Here is a 22,241-nt window from a genome sequence, read left to right on the forward strand (position 1 = left end):
GGAAAAGACCTTTGCAATTCACATTATCTATATTTCTCATGATTTTATAAATGTAAAAAGGTCTTCTCTTAACCTAATTATGCTCCAGTGAAACAAGTCCCAACTTTTATCAGTCTATTTTTATATCTCAAATCCTCCACTCCTGGCAACATCCTAGTAAATCTTTTCTGAACCCTCTCCAGTTAAATAATATACTTCCTGTAACAGAATGACCAGAACTTTACACAGTACTCCAGAAAAGAAAAAAGCCCTTAGGCAAAAGTTTAATAAAATTCTTTTTGGGGATTCTTTAGTCAGTACAGCATCAGTTTTGATAATTTTGACAAGATGTATCATGCAGGCAAATTTTTGGTTCTATATGATATATAGTTCTGCTGGAACAGTGGCAGCTACCTTGAAAATATTTTCTTCATTTTCCACAGTCTTCTTGAAACAAATGTGACATTAACACAATTTTTTATGAGGAGAGAAAGAAAGAAACATGATAATTGAATAACCAGGCGCATATCCAGGTTGTGAACCTTAACTGGGGCTTCATTGTAAATGTTGCTGTTTGCCTCAACACTTGCTTCTCTTCTGCTGGGAGTGAGGGAGAGAAATGGAAAGAGGGGATGAATGAGACTGGGTGCAAATGCACCACTTGGAATATTACTTTGGCAATTTCCTTTAAATCTTTATTTTAGATTAGATTAGATTCCCTACAGTGTGGAAACAGGCTCTTCGGCCCAACAAATCCACACCGACCCTGCGAAGAGTAATCCATCCCATTTCCCTCTGACTAATGTACCTAACACTATGGGCAATTTAGAATAGCCAATTCACCTAACTTGCACATCTTTGGACTGTGGGAGGGAACTGGAGCGGCTGGTTTTCTGCTGCTGTGTCTCTCCTCAGCTTCTCCTTACTAGACATCATCCTGAAGGATGAAAAGATGTATAAATAGACAGACAAAAATTCTTGTTAGATTAGGAAATGTTATTGTACATTCACTTGCAGAGTTATGTATTACACAGGTGTCATGATTTGTTTCAGTTGAATCCTTTGCCATAGCCTTCAAGAGAACAACAATTTAGCCCCACATGCCCATGCCAGCTCTCTGATCCAGCAATTCGACTCACTCCGTATTATTTCTCTGTAGTGTTTAAAATTTAATGTGGAAGTTAAGATTCGGAAGAATGCAGAAGAATCTCTTGTCAGATGATTTATGTATGCCTTGGGGTTCTTTTAAATTGGAATTAATAATGTTAGTGAAATTTGATTGCATTTTTTTATCTGATTCAGCAAGAACAGCAACATGTGCTTGCATACAAGTTTTAAGCATGCTGTATATCTATGATCTTTAAAATGAGCAGTCCTTTTCCTTAAATAATATCATTATATTTATATGTTGGGACCAAAACGACGAGAACATGAAATATTAAATCAGTTTGGATGTGTCTGCCTCCCAAGTATACAATTATATTTATCTGCTGTGTGACTTTGCTAATTATTTAGAAAATGATTGTTTCTGTCCAAGTTTTAATTCATATTGAATTGCCATTGAAAATAGATGTGTTTTAGCTGGGAAGATGAATGACTATTTTTACATTTACAGATGGTTGAAACCTTGACTGTAGTGTTGTACAGTTTGCAACCAGATAAGCTGAGACTACTGCGTGGCTTGTTATGTTTTTGTCATTGTTAGTTGAAAAGTTTTTAGTATTCACTCTTCTTAATGTTTCTGATCTTTTTCAGGTTGTACCTGTGCACATTTACTTTGGCTGTTTCAGCTGGTGCGGTCTTGCTGTTGCCATTTTCAATTGTTAGCAATGAGATCCTGCTTTCCTTTCCACAAAATTACTACATACAATGGCTGAATGGTTCGTTAATTCATGGTTAGTATGTATTGCTATCTATAACATTTGGAAACGCCCATGTTGATGCGAATGACAAACTTCAATCTGTTCTATTCAGTGCAAACCTATGTCTTAAACAGCATGCGACTAAAAAAAGGAATTCTTGTTTAGATGCATAGCCCTTGTCATGAATATTAGTGTGAACAGTTGCGACCTTTGGGAGCTCCTAGCCTTTTTTTCATCTGTGGGGGTTTTGGCATTGCTGGCAAATCCAGCATTTAATTACCCAACCCCTAATTGCCTTTGACAAAGTAGTGGTGATCTGCCATGTGAACCGCTGCATTCCATAGAGTATAGATATCGGCACAGTGCTATTACAAAAGGAAATTCCATGTTTTTGACTGAATAAAATCAAAGGAATAATGATATAGTTTTGAAGAGAACTTCAATTTGGTGATCCCATGTGTTTGCTATCCTTATGCTTTGGGTGAAAGAGATTATGGGTTTTGGAGAAGATGTTGAAAGAGCCTTGGTGAGGTACTGGAGGACATGTTGTAAATGGTGAACACTGCTGCCACTAAGTGGCAAATGAGGTGCTGATAAAGTGCTTTTTTCAAGTTCCTTGAGTATTGCTGGAATTGCACTCATCCAGGTATTCCATCACACATGACTTCTTAAAAATTCGCTCATTTAATGACCATCCCTGATGCCTTGAAGTTGATGGTGAATTGCTGCCTTGAACTGTTGCAATCCATTTGATAGTGGTAAACCCACAAATCATTTGGGAGGGAGTTCCAGGATTTAGATTAGAGTGGTGCTGGAAAAGCACAGCAGGTCAGGCTGCATCCAAGGATTAGGAAAATCGGTGTTTCGGGCAAAAGCCCTTCAGGAAGATGAAGGGCTTTTGCCCAAAACATCGATTTTCCTGCTATTCAGATGCTGTCTGACCTGTGCTTTTCCAGCACCACACTAATCTAAACTCTGGTTTCCAGCATCTGCAGTCCTCACTTTTTTTCTCAGGGCGCTCCTGGATGTTGACCCAGTGAAGGAACTGAAGGATGTATTTCCAAGTCAGGGTGGTCATTGGTCTGGAGGGGAACTTGCTAGTGGTGTTCCTGTGTGTTTCTTACTTTTTTACCCTTTGAGATGATGGTGATCGTGGATTTCAATAATGCTGACTTGGTGAATTTTTGCAACGCATCTTATAGATGGTACAGACTGCTGCAACTGAATATCCGTGCTGGAGAGAGTGAGTGTTTGTTGCTATGGAGCCAATCAAGTGCTTCATTTTGTCCTGGAGGTTGAGTGTTGCTGAAGTTGTACTCATCCAGGGCAAATGGGGAATATTCCATCACTATCATGACGTGTACCTTGCAGATGGTGGGCAGGTGTCTGGTGCATTACTTGCCGCAATATTCCTAGCCACTAACCCGCTCTTGTAGCCACTCTTTGTGCACAAACTGAACTGGACTCCCCACATAATGTTGAACCTCTGGGTGTTGATATTGGGGAATTCAATGGTAATGCCATGGAATGTCAAGGAGTGATGGTTGGCTTCTCTCATTGGCGATAGTCATTGGTGGCTAATGTTATTTGCCACTTATCAGCCCTCGCCTTGTCCAGGTCTTGCTGCATTTGAATGCAGACTGTTTCTGTTTCTGACCAGTTATAAATGGTGCTGAAGTTTGTGCAACCATCAGCTTACACAGGGAAGGTCATTGAAGTAGCTGAAGTTAGATTACATGGAGTTAATGTGGGTTTGTGAAAGGAAAATCATATTTGACAAGTGTTTTGCATTTTAATGATGGATGAAGGATAGATATTGGAGAACTGGTGGGTGTGATGTATTTAGATTTTCAGGAAGCTTTTGGTAAGACGAGATTAGTGTGCAAAGTCTAACCATGGCTGGGTGGGGGGTGTGGTGGTGTGGTAACTTAGTGGCATTTTTGAGAATTGGTTAGCAGATACAAAAGAGTAGGAAGAAGTGTTTCATTGAGTGCAATCCCTTTAACATGTCCATCCCCCAACAGTATGGTCTTAGTGTCATCGCATGGAAGATGGCGACAAGTGGGAGTCCCTGAGATCACTACTTTGGGCCCAGCAATTCGTAATAAATATCAACGATTTGGAAGAGGAAATGTGGTATTTCCAACTGTGCTGAAGACAAAACAAGATGTGATTGAGCGTATTAAGGAGGATCTACAGAGCCTTAGAAGTTGAATATCACTTTTTGCGTAATAGGGCACCAATTTGAGATTGAGGCGAGGAACGTCTCTCTTAGGATTAAGAGTCTTTGCCACTCCTTGCCATGGACAGCTTTTGGGAGCACTGTCCTTATGTATATATTTAAGGCTGAGATGAACAAATTGTCCATCAGTTTGTGAATCTGAGGGTTTTGGGGAATCTGCTGAAAAGTGGGCATGAGGAATATCTAAGCAGGTTCAAGGAACTGAAATGGCTTACTTGTTCCCATTTCTTATCTTCCTATCTGAACTCTTTTTTTTTTCTCAAGGCAGTTCTGTACCTGTTATCAACCTAGTGAATGTTCTCTGGACTGCCTCCAGTGCCATTTTATCTTTCCTCTAAGAAGAGTGCCAAAATTTATTCCAACTGTTGTCTGATGAAAGCTTTATATAGTTTTAGCAAAAATGCATGACTTTTATACTCTTTTTTTTTTTCCTTTGAAGTAAGGGCCAACATTGCATTTGCTATTACCCACTGAACTTGTATGCTTTTCGTTTCATGGACAAGGACTCGCAAATCCCTCTGTTCTGTAGTTTTCTGTAGTCTTTCTCAATTTGAATAATATTCAGCTCCTCTATTCTTCCTGCCAAAGTACATAACCTCAAATTTTTCCACGTTATATTCCAACTGCAAAGGTTTTGTTCTTTCGCTTAAACGGCAAACTTTGTGTCACCCTCACCGCTTGCCTTTCCACCCACTTTGGTTATCCTGAAACTTGGCTGTAGTACGTTCACTTTAGTCATTCTCGTCATTAATCTGTATTGTAGCATAAATGCCCATCAACGGTAGGCAATAAATACTAGCCAGCTAGCAATGCTGACATCCCACAAAAATGAATAAATAAAAAAAACATGGTGACCTTACACTGATCCCTGAGACATTTCCATTGATTACAGGTTCTCGTCCTGAAAATACTGCCCTCATCCCATTCATTTATTAGTTATCTGATCTTCTATCCGTGCTAATACACTACCTCAAATACCATGGGCCCATACCTTAAGTAGCTTAATGTGTGACACCTTATTAAACACCTTCTGAAAATCCAAATGTATTACATTCACTGCTTTCCATTTATCGATCCTGCTTATTAGCTCAAAGAAGACTAAACCTGGAGTAGTGTGTGCAATTATGGTCGTTTCATCTAAGAAAAGGTATATTTGCTTAAGTGGAAATACAATGAAGGCTCACTACACTCCTTCCTGGGAAGGCAGATTTCTCCTCTGAGTAGAGATTGGGTTGACTAAGCCTGTTTTTGCTGAAGTTTAGAAGAATGAGTGCGGATTTAATTGAAATTTGTTAAATTCTGGCAGGGCTTGACAGACTGGATCTGGAGCTGGTGTTTCCCTAACCGAATAGTCGCAGTCTCAGGATCTCAGGCCATTTAAGAGTGCAGTGCTAAGAAACTTTTCACTTAGAGGGCGATGGTTTGTGGAATAGTCAACTGTAAGGCTGTGGAGGCTATCACTGAATATCTTTGAGAAAGAAATAGACTTTGAGAGGTCAAAAGTGTTGGGGGAGTAGAGGGAAAAAAGCTGGAGTGTGGCTGAAGGATTTCCTGAGAAAATGGGGTAGCCTTCCTAGTGATGCAGCACATTTGGAGGGCACCATGTCAGTCGTGCAGCCAGAATGTAGTAGTAACTTGTAAACAGCAAAACCCAACATGTCTTTGGTTGATGTTTTTGATTTCATCTTCCTTTTGAATGTCCAATTTAAAACCTGCATGTATATCTGTACTCAATTAAATTGGTTTGGTGACTGTTATCTGTCGCAATGGTCCTGTTGTGATTTCTTTCATAACCCTGCTTTGCCAGGATTGTCTATAACCAAATCACAACGAAGAAGCTTGGAATTTCTTCTGCCATAGTTCAATTTTTTTTTTCCAATATTGTCACCACAAGTGCATCTTTCCAATGCATAGAAACAAAGCCAGACTTCAGTCAGGTCTTGAAATAAGTGAGCATGCTATTCAAGTGCACAACTCATGTTTCTTTAATACAAAATCAATTTTCCGATTAGCGATTAGTTTAACTCCAAGACTAAGTCAAGGAGGGATCCACTATCTGTTAACTTGGCAAGTTAGAAAGCTTCAAAGCTTTTCAAAAAAATGCTATGCAAAGGTGAGTGGCATGTCAAATGATTGTTCAGATTGTAAAGAGCAGCAGAGACTAGCCAAACAGGTAATCCAGGTGGAAGAAATTAGATTGACATGCAGCTAGCTAGAAGTCAGACCGATATCACGAGTTTCTGAAGAAGGTATTGATCATCTAAAGTGAAAGTTTGGACTACAGATGCTCGAGATCAGATTCGAGAATGTGGTGCTGAAAATATACAGCAGGTCAGGCAGCATCCGAGGAGTAGGAGAATCGATGTTTCGGGCATGAGCCCTTCATCAGGAAAGTCCTGATGAAGGGCTTGTGTCTGAGACATCGATTCTCCTCCTCTGATTCTGTCTGACATGCTGTCTCTTTCCAGCACCACACTCTCGACATCTAAAGTGAGAGCTCTGCATTTTCAGCAGGTATTTGATATTGTGGTACGTATTTTTTTTAAAAAAGAAACTTCGTAGCTATGATTTGAATGGTGGAGTTGACTTGATGGGCTGAATGGTGTAATTTCTGCTCCTGGGTCTTCTGGTCTTCTAGACTGTTAGAAAATGGAACATTACAGCGCAGTGCAGGACCTTCGGCCCTTGACATTGTGCTGACCTGTGAAACCTGTTAGTTTAATGTCTATCATTGGGTAATTATCAAACTCCATTACATATTGAGGAATTAATAACTGGAAAGTCAAAACCTGAGTCAGTGTAGTGTTATAAAGTGTAAGTTGTTTGACTGATTTTGCTACCATTCTTCCAAAATGTAACAAGCAAAGTAGATAATGAGGTTCTTTCAATGACATATGTTGATATTTCCAGGAGGTATTTGACAAGGTGCTGAAGGTTTTTTAAAATTCACTCATGGTCTGTGTGTGTTGCTGGCTTGCCAGCATTTGTTACTTGTCCCTAGTTGCCCTTGAAGGTGGTGAGGTGGTGCCTTCTTGAACTGCTCTGGTCCATGTACTGGAGGTTGCCCCACAATGATAAGCAAGGAATTTCAGGATTTTGACCCAGCAACAGTGAAGAAACTGTGATAGTCCCAAATCAGAACAGTGAGTGACTTGGAGGGAACTTGTCGGTGGTGGTGTTCCCATGTATTTGCTGCCTTTGTCCTTCTTGAAGGACATGATTATGGGTTTGGAAGGAGCTGCCTGAGCATCTTTTGAATTTCTGCAGTGCATCTTTTTTTTTAATTCATTCACTTGATGGCGTCACTAGCTAGGCCAGCATTTATTGCCCATCTCTAATTGCCCAGAGGGCAGTTAAGAGTCAACCATATTGTTGTGGCTCTAGACTCGCATGTAGGCCAGACCAGGTAAGGATGGTAGTTTCTTTCCCGATAAGAACTTTAGTGAACCAGAAGGTTGTGTGACTTTGTAACTCTGCCTCAGAGTGTGTTGGAGGTGAGATAATTGAACATTTTTCAAGAAAGATTTGGAAACACTCTTGTTAGGCAGAATCCAGATTTATCTTTGGGGAGGTGGGAATGGGGAATTGGGAATGATAGAGCAGGGTTGAAGGTTGAATGGTCTACTTGGGTCTTGTATTTTATGTCAAGACTATTGCTGTACTAATTTGGTGCTTTTGCTTAATTTAAGTGCTTCACAGAAACTGTGTTTAATGAATCTCTCCAGGATATTGGTGTTGGAACTTTGAGTGCTCCATGGAATTGTCATCGGGAAGTTGCATGAGCACTGAATCTGAGCTGGCTGCTGGAGCAGTTCAGATTCTAGAAATTCTTGGTGAGCAACTCCCTTCCCCTCTTCTCAGTGCCTGCCCACCAACTGGAAAGAGTGTGATGAAATACTGTTTACCTAGATGAGTACAGCTCCAACAACAATTGAGAAGCTTGACTCCACATAGCATAAAGTAGACTTCTTGATTGGCTTCCCATTTTCCATATGATGTCAATATTTGGAGATGCTGGTGTTGGACTGGGGTGTACGAAGTTAAAAATCACACAACACCAGCTTATAGTCCAACAGGCTTAATTGGAAGTGCACTAGCGTTCGGAGCGCTGCTTGTTAATCAGGCGATTGTGGAGTACCAGTTGTAAGGCACAGAATTTATAGCAAAAATTTAGTGTGATGAAACTGAAATTATACGTTGAAAAATACCTTGATTGTTTGTTGAGTCTGTCATCTGTTAGAATACCATGATAGTTTCACTTGTTTAATGTGTAAATCACAAAACCTTTTTTAAAAATTGCATTCTCAGGTTAACTGTAACAATTGGTGTTAGCTAGACAATATGTTTGAAGGTGTTAGCCCCTTGTGTTCTGTCTATGCCATGATGTGTAGACTGATTTTTAACTTTCCACACAATGTGTCAGTGATGTCCATGATCCTGAATGAATGACGTTTTTAAAAAAAAAACACTGCCCCTCTATCAAAGTTGCTTATATAGTTACAATTTGTAAGCTTCATGTTGCCATTTCCGTGATGACAATAGCTGAATCATCCTGATTTGGAAATGTTTTAGTAAACTTGGCAGTTTTGATTGCTATAGGACTCCATCTTGTGGTATAACCAAGAACATATGATACTTTTTGAAAAAATGCCTTCAAAGTCTGGTTTCTCCACTTGGTGATTTAACTACCAGAATGAAAAGCATTTGGATTCCTCAGCTTTTTCCTTTCTGCTGTCAGACGATCTGTCTGTTGTGCGATCTTTGATTAATCTTCACTTCCTCAGCAAAATACTGGCATGGCTGAAGCAAACCTCTTTGCGGACTCTCCGAAACTGTATTCGTCATGCTGAATGATTTCGTCTGTGGTCACATTCTCAAACTGTTTTTAATCTTTCCTTCCTTGTGACTGGCATGAGTTTATCACTCATCACCCTATCTTGATAGCAAGATTACCATTGTTCAAATGAGTGGGTTGGTGATGTTGTGATCATGTCACTGGACCAATTGTTCAGAGCAATGGCCTCTGGAATGTGACAAACATCTGACCACTGCAGCTGGTGGAATAAATCTGGGACTAAAAGATAGCCTAAAGGTGACCTAGCATGTCCTTTCAAATTTTGAAAATCCATCTGGTTCACTCGGTCCCCTTTCTTCAAAACATGATCAACCTGTATCTGAATGAATAGCCACACTGATGGCATTTAACAATTAAACACATTTGATATGGCCTTGCAAGCCACATTGCTGTATTACGCTGCTATGGTAAATAATGAAATGAGATGGATAATCTGGTACCAGAATCTACAAAAGCAAACATCTGTCAAGTCCTCAAGAACATCTGGAGCCATATGCCAAAATTTGGAGGGCAGTCATGGTCATATTCGTGCAATCATATCTTGCAGACTCTAAGTCATCACCACATGGAGTTATAGAGTCATACAGATGTACAGCACAGAAACAGACCCTTCGGTCCAACCCGTCCATGCCGACCAGATATCCCAAACCAATCTAGTCCCACCTGCCAGGACCCAGCCCATATCCCTCCAAACCCTTCCTTTTCATATATCCATCCAAATGCCTTTTATTTTATATAGATATTTTTATTAGAAATTTAACATTTTTACAAATTTACAAAAATAAACAAAACTCTCAAATACAAACATTGATATACAATTAAATCAAATATACAATAGCCAAAATTTAACGAAAGAAAAAATATCCAAAAAGAAGAAAAACAAAACTCAACTGTCTACTAATCTAACCTACAACTAATCAGTGTCTATTTAAGTCTCTTACATGCTCGGAATGTGTTAACATCAAATGTAATAAAACCCGTATTCGTGTGGGATTCCTCTCCTAAGGGGCCCCAGACCAGCCAGGTTTGTAATCTCAATTAAATAAAAGCCCTTGTTAGGATAGCCGAAATATCTGTTTATGTAATTCAAGAAGGGCTGCCATATTTTATAAAATAATTCGGTCTTTTGGTGCACCATATTTGTAAGGAAGTCAAGGGGAATACATTCCATAATTAATCTGTGCCAGTTTGAAAGTCCGGGGGGCCCTCAGCCACCCAGTTCACCAAAATATTTTTCCTTGCACAGAAAGAGAGAATAGAAAATAGTCTCTTCCTGTACATGTCTAGGGAGGGAATATTCGAAAAGCCCAAAAGAAGAGATACAGGGTCCACTTTAATTTCCGTTCCTAAAATTTCTGTCAGGGTACTTGCTACTTTAGTCCAATATCTATGGATCTTATGACCAGTCCATAGGCAATGTACAAGAGTGCCCACCTCTATTTTACATTTGGGACACATTGGAGATGCTCCTGCCTTAAATTTTGCCAATCGAACCGGTGCTATATGGGCCCTATGAATTATCTTCAGCTGGATAGCCTGGGTTCTGTTACAGATAGTAATTCTTCTAGCATTTTCCCAAATATCATTCTATGTTTCTATAGAGATTTCTAGTCCCAAATCCTGATCCCATGTTTAAGCAGATTATCCATATCTCCTGATACTTCATGTAGTAAATGATAAATAGTACTGATGGAAGATACCCCCACTGGTCATAGGACACTACATTCTCTATCTGATTTATAAAGACTATCTAATAACGTAGTCGTCTTCTGTATATAATCTCTAATTTGGAAGTATCAATAGAGGTCTCCATTTGGTAATCCGAATTTCTGACGCAGCTGTTCAAAAGACATCAGGATCCCATCTTTAAATAGGTCCCCTAAACATGAAATACCTTTGGATCTCCAGAGTTTAAAAGTGGCATCTGTAAACCCCAATTGGAATCCCCATGCTCCCACTATTGGTGCATAGGGGGATGTTTTATGTGAATTACCCTCATTTTGCCACATTATATTGTAAGCCTTAATTGTGTTTAGTATTATAGGGTTTTTACAGTGATCTGTAATGATTTTCCTCCTTGTCTGAAAATAAAAGGTTAATAAATGGGTATTTAACTTGAGAGGCCTCTATATCCAACCAGATTGGGTCTTGACTGATCCACAATCAATCAGCTATGTAACTTGATAGGGAACTTAACTGATATTTCCTAAAATCTGGGAAGTCCAATCCTCCCCTGCCTGTGGAAGCTGTAGCTTCTTCAGCTTAATGAGGGGCTGTCTATGATTCTAGATAAAGGAACCCAGCCAGCCATATAATTTACGTAGAGCCATCCTCGGCAGCATCACCGAAAGCATTCTCATAGGGTATAGGAGACGGGGCAGGACATTCATTTTAATTAGTGCTATTCTACCCAACCAGGGAATTAGAAGGTCTCCCCATCACTGAAGCTCCTGCCTTATCCTTTCCAGTAAATGCACAAAATTAGCCTTATACAACTGACCAAATACTTGGGTAATAAAAATGCCTAAATATAAGAAGCCCTCCAGGGACCAACGAAAGGGAAAAAGGGATCCGTTCACTAAGTGGGGTATCATAGCAAGGCCACTCGTTGGCATAGCCTCTGATTTTGAAAAATTAACTTTATAGCCTGAGAATGCACTAAATGTATTAATAACTTAGATTAGGCGAGATACGGACATCAGAGGATTACTGAGGAATAGAAGAACATCATCTGCATAAAAGGTAATTTTATGTTTACCTGTACCAATTCTCGGGGCCGTTATATTAGGATCAGCTCGTATAGCTTCTGCTAGTGGTTCAATTATTAGCGTAAATAACAATGGTGAGAGAGGACATCCCTGATGGCAGCCCCTACCCACACTGAAGCTATCCGAACCTAATCCATTGGTAACCACAACTGCTTTGGGATCACTATACAATGTTAAGACCCATTTGGTAAACACCTGTCCAACGCCGAACCTTTCCAATGTGCAAAACAAATATGACCATTTAACCCTATCAAATGCCTTTTCCGTGTCTAATGAAACTACTACTCCTGGTATCTTTCCCTGATGACAGGCTTGAATCATATTCAAAACTCTTCTAATATTATTGGATGATCTATGGCCCTTAATAAACCCCATCTGATCCTCCTTTATAATATGTGGCAGTACCCTTTCTAGTCTCAATGGTAACGTTTTCAAAAGAATTTTAAAATCTACATTTAGCAAGGATATTGGTCTGTATGACGTACAATCTTTTGGATCCTTTCCTTTTTTAAGGATGAGAGAGATATTTGCCTCTTTCAGCGAAGGCGGGAGACAGCCCTGACTATATGCATAGTTATATATGTCCATAAGTGGACCAGCCAATACTTCTGTAAATTCTTTATAGAATTCAGCTTCAAAACCATCTGGGCCCGGTGCCTTAATGCTCTGAAGTTGCCTAATTGCATCAAGTATTTCTTGGACTGTTAGAGGAGCATTTAGGACCGATACCTGTTCCGGAGTTAGGCCCGGAAAGGTCAAATTTTTAAAAAGTGACTGCATCCTCCTAGTCCTATCATCACTATCCTGTGATTTTATATAACTCAAAATAAAATTCTCTAAAGATCACATTAATCTTTTTATGATCATGAGTCAAAATACCTGTACTTTCCTTGATGGACATAATAGTCTGAGGGGCCTTTTTTTTTTCTTTGCAAGAAATGCTAAGTATCTACCTAGTTTGTCGCCATACTCATATAACCTTTGTTTTGCAAATAATATTTCCCTCTTAGCTGTTTGAGTAAGCATAGTGTTTAGAGCTGTCCTAAGAGCTGTAATCCTTTGCAATTTAATAATAGAAGGTCTATCAGTGTATGCTGTTTCAGCCGCTTTTAAGCGAGCTTCAAGCAGACGCTGTTGTTCTCCCTTCAATTTTTTCTGGGTCGCTGAGTAGGATATGATCAAACCTCGCGTGTAAGCTTTGATGGTCTCCCACATCATTGAATTAATTTCTAAAAAAGTTTTAAATTCTTAAGAGAAGTACTTTTCAAATTTACTATCTTTCATTAGGAAGGGGTCCATATGCCAATGCCGAGGGGATGTCCCATTGTTCCTCGCCTTAGTTTCCATATATATAGCAGCGTGGTCGGAAATTGCTATATTACCTATTTTACAGGATGATATGGAATTTTTTAAAAATCGAGGGGGCAAAAAACATATCAATTCTGGTATGACATTTTTGTGGATTGGAGTAGAAAGAAAAATCTCTACCCTGTGGATGAAGACCTCTCCATACATCTACTAATCCTAATTCTTTGTTCAGATCCACCAATTGTTCAGATCTGGGAGATACTCCTGCAGTACTCTTGGGAATCCTATCTATTTCCGGATCCATAATACAATTCAAGTCTCCCCCTATAGTTGTATGACGGGCACCAAAAGCCATCAATTTTGAAAAGGCTTCAGTTATAAATTTAAAGGGATGTGCCAGATGGCAGTACAAATTTAAAATCCCATATAAACGGAGAGGAATAAGGGCTTTAATCAAAATATATCGTCCAGATTCGCCTTTTATCTGATTTAGGATTTTGAAAGGGAAATTCTTCCGAACAAGAACAACTCCCCTGCTTTTTGAGCTAAAAGAAGAGAACAAGGCCTGATCGAATCCACCCTGTCGTAGTTTCAAGTGTTCTTTATCAGGCAGGTGTCTCTCCTGTAGGAGAGCTATATCAACTCTTTCTTAAGATTTGATAAAATTTTCTTCCTTTTTGACTGGCGAATTACTCCCCTTGACATTCCAGGTGCACCACTTAACCGACTGATCAACCATAATCATCCAGGCAAATCCGAGACCCCTCGGGAGGGGAAACCCTATCCAGAACATCCCGAGCATAGAGCATAAAAATTTACAAAAATAAAGGCTCTCTAATGCACTCACAACAGTATAATGAAAAACTATTTCTAAATAATAAAAAAAACGTATTTAAGTGGAGATTTTCCCCCTTGTTCCCAGGGGGTGTCACTTCCTTTCCAAAAGTCCATCATATCCTCTCCCAACCAATGCCCCACCCTTGACCCAGGCAATCCTCAATAAAATGAGGAGAATTCAGATATAATACAAAGCTAGAGTTAACAGTGAGCACCCATACCAACACCTGGATATATTTGGTAATGTTAATACCATATATAAACATATAACTATAAAATTACAACCTCAACAAATAATAATTAAATATAACAAGGGAGAAACAACCCTGCTTCTAAAGACAGAGGTAAAATAGAATAAGGTAACCACCTCCCCCACCAACATTAACCAAACACCCCGGCTTTTACACACACACACACACACACACACACACACACACACACACACACACACACACACACACACACACACACACACACACACACACACACACACACACACACACACATATATATATATATTTACACATATATTTACACACACACACAATAACAAAAGAAAACAACCCAAAGTGGGGGGCGAAAATCAAATCCCTCTCCCCACCTCCCATGATAATATTAATAGTAAGGTGGTAAAAAAGAAGGGGGGGATATAAACCAAAGCGGGGGGAAAGGCAAACCAACATCCATTATCTCTTACAGTTTATCTAAGAGAGTCCAAGAATTCCTTAGCCTTTCCTGGCAATCCGAAGTTATACACGGATCCTTCATGGTTAAAGCGTAACGTCGCTGGGTAGCGTAAGGAGTACTGAATATTTAAGTCCCTTAAACGCTTCTTCGCCTCGTTGAATGCCTTCCTCGTTCGGACCAGAACTGGGGAAAAAGCCCTGGAATAACATGATCTTGGATCCTTTATAGATCATAGCTTGGGGGTCTTTTCCAAAATTTCTAGAAGCTTCTAGGAGTATCTGCCTCTCCCTATAGCTCTGCAGCCTGAACAGGACCAGGCGTGGGCGCTGGTTCGAGCAGGGCCTGCGTATTGCGACCCAGTAGGCCCATTCCACCCTTACCTGGCCTGATCCAGCTTCCAAATTTAAAAGCTGTGGCAGCCACTGCTCTAGGAATGCTGTAAGCTGGTCTTCCTCTTCTCGTTTGGGAAGGCCCAGCAAACGAATATTTTTTCAACGACCTCGACTATCGAGATCGTCAATGTAATTCTCTAAGGTCCGGTCTCTCTGTTCGAGAGTCCGGACCTGATCCACAGCCAATTGAATTGTAGTTTCGGAGGTCGCGGCCTTTAACTCCGTCCCTCCGACTCGGCGCTCGATTTCTTTAATGTCTTGGTCGTGCTTCTGCAGCGCGGCCGTGAGTGAGTCCCATCGATTTTGGGATTCTTCGATTAAAAGCATCGATCTTCGCATCCAGTTTGGAGATCACTTCCACAAGGCTTGTCACTGTAGGTAAGTCCCTTGGGGCAGCTGTGGACGCCTCAGCTGCAGCTGGGGAGGGTTGGTCGAGGGGTTCCTGCTTGCTGAGAGCTGCGGGCTCCCTTCCCTTTGGTCATTTTTACTAAATATTAGATTGTTTAAATTTAATATTAAGCAACTAATTAAGTTAAACAGCTATTATAAATGATTTGGTGAGTGTGGTGGGGGTGGGTGACCCACTTTACCCAAATCTTGGGAGGAGCACTATAGACTCAGACTTGCTGGGTCGCTGCCATCTTGGATCCCCCCAAATGCCTCTTAAATATTGCAATTGTACCAGCCTCCACCACATCCTCTGGCAGCTCATTCCATACACGTACCACCCTCTGTGTGAAAAGGTTGCCCCTTAGGTCTCTTATATCTTTCCCCTCTCACCCTAAACCTATGCCCTCTAGTTCTGGAGTCCCTGACCCCAGGGAAAAGACTTTGCCTATTTATCCTATCCATGCCCCTCATAATTTTGTAAACCTCTATAAGGTCATCCCTCAGCCTCCGACGCTCCAGGGAAAACAGCCCCAGCCTGTTCAGCCTCTCCCTTTAGCCCAGATCCTCCAACCCTGGCAACATCCTTGTAAATCTTTTTTGAACCCTTTCAAGTTTTACAACATCTTTCCGATAGGTCATAGGGATCAGTCTTCAGCTAATTCAATTTGTTCCACATGATGTCAAGCTACTGTTGAAAATGCTGGATGTTGCAGTAAATACTGATCATTTGCTTACAATAGCACTGAAACCTGGACTTCAGAATTAGCCACAGCTCTCTCCAAAATGGGTTGCGCTAAAGCTACCACAGTGATGTCTAACTGACAATTGCCCAGTTTTATCCTTGCTACAAGGTAGGGTGGTGATAGAATAAATCTAAATGGGACAATTGGTCAACTCTCAAATCATCGGCTAAGTAATGGAAAGGGTTATGACACTGTCATGATACCGACTTAGCAATATCTTGTTCGCTGATATTCTGTTTTCGTTTCAGCAGAGTCAGTCCTCAAGTTGTGACTTTGTTAAAATTGCATGCACAGAGCTTAAGTCGAGAGATGAATTGACAGTGATTGCCCTTGACGTCAAGGACTGAGACAGGGGGTCAGAGTATAGAAAGTCTTTCAGCTGATTGAGTCTGCACTGAGAGAAAAGCACCATCAACTCTGCGTGAATCACACTGTTCAGCACTTGGTCATAGCCTTTAATGTTATTTTAAGTGCCTGCCTAATTATCTTTTTTTGAAAGGTTATAAGGTTCTTTGCCTCTACTGTCTTTCCAGGCAGTGTTAATAAGCCTTATCAAAATGAGTGGTATGGGAGCTTTTCACTTAATTTGATTCATACCTAGCATAATGGAAGATGGCTGTGGTTGTTGGAGGTCATTCATCTCAGTCCTGAGGCACCACTGCAGGATTTCTTGGTGTAGTGTCCTGGTATGATGATACTGCTCCTTTTAACAAGGTTATGTTGTTTTAGGGCCAATTTGATCATAGCTAACGGGTATTTCCTCATGCAAAAGGCAAACCCTTTTAGAAAGCAGCAATCACCAGCAATGCTTTGCCTGGCGGCCCACTGAAGATGTTACCTAGTATGGTGACGAAACATCTGGAAATGAAGCTTCCAACTCAGCGAGCAATCCTACGTCCAGAACCCCTCTCTGAGCTACAAATCTTAACTTGCTAAAAGACTTGCAAGTTTTTTAAAAAAACATACTTGTACAATGAAAGGGGAGTGACCAGTTCTCCCAGCTCAGCTTTTCTCTGATTTGATTTGGTTTTGGCAGTCTGGCTATTTGCTGAAAGCAGTCAGGCAGTTTTGAGGCTGCTGATCCAAGAAACGCCTCCATGGAAGAGGCTACTCCATGTGCCCCCTCTCTCTGACTTCTGTCCTTTAAGACCCTGTGTTTGATTTTCCCTTTTTTGCCAAGGGGTATTTAAGGGGGATTGTTGTAGGAATTTGGAACAGCATCATTAAGTTGGTATAATCTGTTGGTTTCTCAGGTAGGTTAAGTTATTCTGTATTCTGTTCTTTTTTGTTTGTTTTATTTAGTAATCGTGTAAACAAATTCTGTTTTGTGTAAAAGTGGCTTTACCAGCTGCCTCCCTTCTGGAATGTCTGCATTACAGCTGCTTAAAATAACCAGCAAAGTTGGGATCTTGGAATATTTTAAGGGAAACTGACTGGTCCATAACACTGGGATTAAACATTTTTAGCTGCTTCGGCAGTGAGCTTCCCTGAAGTGTTAAGGTCAGAGGTTGGGATGTTCACTGCATTAACTTGTAGCATCATTCACAACTCCTCAGATACTGAAGCAGGGAGTGTCTACATGCAGCATGCCCTGACAAATAACATCTGTAACACACTAGTGCCAGGCAATTACCATCTCCCAAAGAGAATCTAGCTATCATTCCATAATGTTCAATGGCATTAGCATGACTGAATCCTCTGCTATCAACATCTTGGGATTATTATTGACCAGAAACTGAGCTGGACCAGCTTACATATGTTCTATGGCTAACAAGAACAGGTCAGAGATTGGATTCTGTAGGTGAGCAACTTGCCTATTGCGTCCAAAGCCAATCCTCCATCTACAAAGCACGATCGTGAGATGCAACCTACTTACCTGAAAGAGTACAGCTCTAACAGCACTCAAAAGTTTGATAACATCCAAGGCACAACGGCCATGGCCATGTGCTTACAGGATAGCTGTTGTTCAAATAAATGAAAGCTGAAAGAATTTTGAATGCTGGAAAGTCTGAGCAGGTCTGGCAGCATCCATGGAGTATTTCAGTTCGAGTGGCCCTTCTTCAGAACTGATGGTAGCTTGGACAAAGTTGGTTTTTATGGAGCTCAAATAAAGACAGGATTGGGTGTCATTCCCAGATGCGTTCAATAATGGAAGGAAACGGGTGGGGTGACAATATTAATAGAGGAGAGCACTGTTGTGCTCTGGAAAGAGGATGTCTCAGGAAGGCCGAGGATAGAACTGAAAACAATAAATATTGGCGATCACAGCCCGTCAGACAGCATCCAGAGCTGAAGGGAGAATTATTTAGACTCAACATTTGATTGTCTCTCCATGGATGTTGTCTGACCTGCTGTGATCTCCAGCATTTGTTTTCAGTACATATTCCAGCATCTGCAGTAATTTTCTCCTAGGCCAAGGATAGAATTGCTTTTGTAGGAGCTGAGAACTACATAGTTTCACTCAGTATAGCTTATAGGTCTCCAACTGGTGGGAATGACAGAGGAACAAGTTTGCGGTGAAATCACTAAAAATGGCCACCATTATAGAGTAGTTATACTGGGGGGGGGATTTCAGTTATCCGAATATAGACTTGGTGATTAAAAGGGACAAGTGCTCCAAAGGAATGTCCAAGAAAAATTGCTAAAACATATTTGAGTCCAACAAGAAAGGAGACACTCCAAGACTTGGTTCTGAGCGATGCGGTGGATGAGTAAATGGGCCATTATGCATTAATCAGGCAAGAATTTAGGGACTGCAATCATTATATTGTAAAGTTCAGGGTGATGTCTAGAAAAAAAATCCATTAAAGAAACCTTGAATAAACAACATAATTCAATGTCAATGGGTATAAGTAGATCTGGGTTGAATCAATTGATTCGAAGGAAATTGGTCGCCTCAGAATGCGCTTCCCACAAAGAATTGAGTTCAGATTAAGTAGATTTCCTTAAATGGCAAAGTAAGGCAAGCAAAACCAGAGCTTTTTGGGTGGAAAACTGTAGGATAGTATGTAAAGAACAAATGCTGGAGATCACAGTGGGTCAGGCAGCAACCATGGAGAGAGAGCAAGCTAAATTTTGAGTCTAGATGATTCTTTATCTGGACTCTACATTAGCTTCCTTTCTCTCCATGGATGCTGCCTGACCCACTGTGATCTCCAGCATTTGTTGCTTTCAGTACAGATTACAGCATCTGCAGTAATTCGCTCCGATAGGATAGTGTGTTTGTACTTTTAAAGTTTTTATAAGCACTGGGACTGATAAGAGAGAGACTAGGATACTGAGGAAAGTGATGGTGAAAATTGTGAATGCATTATTCACCATTCTTTAATGTTCATTAGAGTCTGGTAGTGCCAGAGGCTGGAAATTCCTATTATAACACCCTTATGAATCAACCAGTTAACAGACCAGTTGCTTTAATTTTGGTGATGGGGTAGCTACTCGAAGCAGTTATTCTGGATACAATTAATAGTCACATGGACAAGTGCAGATTAATGAGGGAAAACTGTTGACAAACTGGGAGACTTTTTAAGAAAGACCTGAAGAAGGTGGTGTAGATGTGACATACACATACATCAAAAAAGCTATTCGATACAGCAGGCTTACCAACAAAGTTGAAGGCCATGCAATAAAGTGCAGTAGCAAGTTTGATGCAAAATTGACTTGAAAAGTGATTCAAAATAGAATGCTAATGCGTGTTTTTTAGACTGGAGGAATCAGGAGGGAGAAACTGAGGACTGCTGATGCTGGAGATCAGAGTTGATAGTGTGTTGCTAGGAAAGCACAGCAGATCAGGCAGCATCCGAGGAGCAGCAGAATCAACGTTTCAGGCATAAGCCTTTGATCTGGAATGTGGCTTGTAGACTGGGGCTGAGAGAGAATGGGAGGGGATGGGGTGGGGGGGGGGGGGGGGAAGGTAGCTGAAAAAGTGATCGGTGGATGAAATTGATGGAGACTGTGATAGGTCAGATGGGGGAGTGAGGACAGGTCAGGAGGTCAGTGCTGAGTTGGAGGCTTGAGAGTGGGATGAGGAAGCTGTTGAAATGCACATTTATCCCGTGTGGTTGCAGGGTCCCAAGGTGGAATATGAGGCATTCTTCTTCCAGGTGTCAGGTGGTAACGGTTTGGTGTTGGAGGCGGCCCAGGACCTGCAAGTCCTTGATGGAGTGGGAGGGGTAGTTGAAGTGCTCAGCCACAGATGGGGGAGTGATGGACAGATCCGGAGGGTGGTGCTGAGTTGGAGGCTTGAGACTGGGATGGGGTGGGGGGAAATGAGGAAGCTGTTGAAATCCACATTTATCCCAAGAGATTGCTGGGTACAAGGCAGAATAAGAGGCGTTCTTCCTCCAGGCGTCAGTGGATGCAGTAGATGACATCGGGGAGACAGGACGCCTTCTTGCAAATAGTTTCAGAGAATATCTCTGGGATACCCGCACTCACCAACTCCACCGCTCCGTGGCTGAACACTTCAACTCTCTCCTCCACTTTGTTAAGGACATGCTGGTCCTAGGCTGCCTCCACCACCAAACTGACGCCTGGAGGAAGAACGCCTCTTATTCTGTCTTGTACCCAGCAATCTCTTGGGATAAATATGGATTTCAACAGCTTCCTCATTTCCCCTCTCCCCACACTATCCCAGTCCCAAGCCTCCAACTCTGTACCACCCTCCAGACCTGTCCATCTCGCCACCCTCTGACCTGCCATATTCTCCATCACCTTCATCCACCTATCATTTTCCCAACTACCTCTCCCCAACCCCATCCCCTCCCATTTATCTCTCATCCCCGGTCCACAAGCCTCATTACCGATTGAAGGGCTTATGCCCTATACGCGATTTATTTTTTTCCTTTTTTTTGTTTTTTTTCCCCCTGCTCCTCAGATGCTGTCTGACTTGCTGTGCTTTCCCAGCAATACACTCGCGACCCCTTGAGGAATCAGTGTTGTGACCTTTTATTTTAGTGAAGTATGTTAATGAATTCAACCTTGGTGTCCAGATGTATTGAACACAGTTTCAAAATTTATACATGTTATGAAACTTGGAAGTATTGTCAATTGAGGTGTAAGAACTGTGTAAGAACAAATAAGTTGGTGGAATGGGTGGACTTCAGTACTATTGCTGGAACTTTGTCAGGGCCCATATTTTGTTGATGATGAACTTTTGCCCGAAACATCAATTTTTCCTGCTTCTCAGATACTACCTGACCTGGTGTGCATTTCTAGCACCACTCTAATTTAGACTCTGATCTCTGGCATTTGCAGTCCTCCCTTTCACCATATTTTGCTGTCTGCAGTGAATCCAACCATTTCTTGATATCCTGTGCAGTGAATTCACTTGGCTGAAGACTGGTGTTTGTAATTTTGGGGACCTCTTGAGAAGGCTGACATGGATCATTCACTCGACATTTTTGGCTGAAGATGTTTCTGACTGCTTTTGCTTTGTCTTTTGCACTAATGTTGAGCTCTTCTGTCATTGAAGATGGTGGGGGGGGATATTTATGGAGCTGTCTGCGCCAGTGAGTTATTAAATTGTCCTCTACTATTCACAACAGGACTGCAGAGCTTGGATCTGAGCTGTTGGTTAAGGACTTTGCCGTTTCACCACCTGTTTGGCATGCAAGTCATCCTGTCTTGTATCTTCACCTCATTTTTAGTTATTGCCTTGTGCTGCTGTTGGCATACCCTCCTGCACTCTTCAAATTAGAGTTGCTTCTTGGCTCACTGGTAATGGTAACCTTATGTGGACCATGAGATTGTGGACTCTGGAGTGTGATCCTCCTATCGCTGATGGTCCTCAGCACCTCATGGATGCCCAGTCTTGAGTTGATGGATCTGTTCAAAACGTCTCACATCGACGGAGCTCATCTCCACAAGAACTGTACAGTGATCACTCTTGCTGACATTACCAATGAATCTGCAGCTGGTAGATTGGCAATAATGAGGTCAAGTATCTTTTTTCCTTTTCGGTTCTTCCACCACCTGAAGTCCCCAGTCTATTAGCAATTACCTATATGACTTGACGATCTCCATAGTGATGCTGCTGAACCACTGTTTGTGGAGGACTTTGAAATCCCCCACTTACTGTATATTCTGTGCCCTTGTCATGTTCAGTACTTCAAATATTTTTCAACATGGAAGCGTACTGATTTCATCAGTCGAGGGAAGACTGTGTATGGTGAGCAAC

At 41.2% G+C, this 22,241-nt stretch overlaps 1 protein-coding gene across 4 annotated transcripts in view; it reads left to right on the forward strand.

Moving 5' to 3' along the window:
- The window catches only part of lmbr1 (limb development membrane protein 1), a 262,815-nt gene that overhangs the window by 40,423 nt on the left and 200,151 nt on the right, over nt 1–22,241 (forward strand). For all 4 annotated transcript variants that reach the window (XM_072576218.1, XM_072576217.1, XM_072576220.1 and 1 more), the window contains one exon: nt 1,735–1,874. In XM_072576218.1, the coding sequence (XP_072432319.1) occupies nt 1,735–1,874 (140 nt within the window). Of the gene's footprint in view, nt 1–1,734; nt 1,875–22,241 lie in introns of those variants that run through there.

This window comes from Chiloscyllium punctatum, chromosome 8 (genome assembly GCF_047496795.1).
Source record: "Chiloscyllium punctatum isolate Juve2018m chromosome 8, sChiPun1.3, whole genome shotgun sequence".
Classification (NCBI taxonomy): Eukaryota; Metazoa; Chordata; class Chondrichthyes; order Orectolobiformes; family Hemiscylliidae; genus Chiloscyllium; species Chiloscyllium punctatum.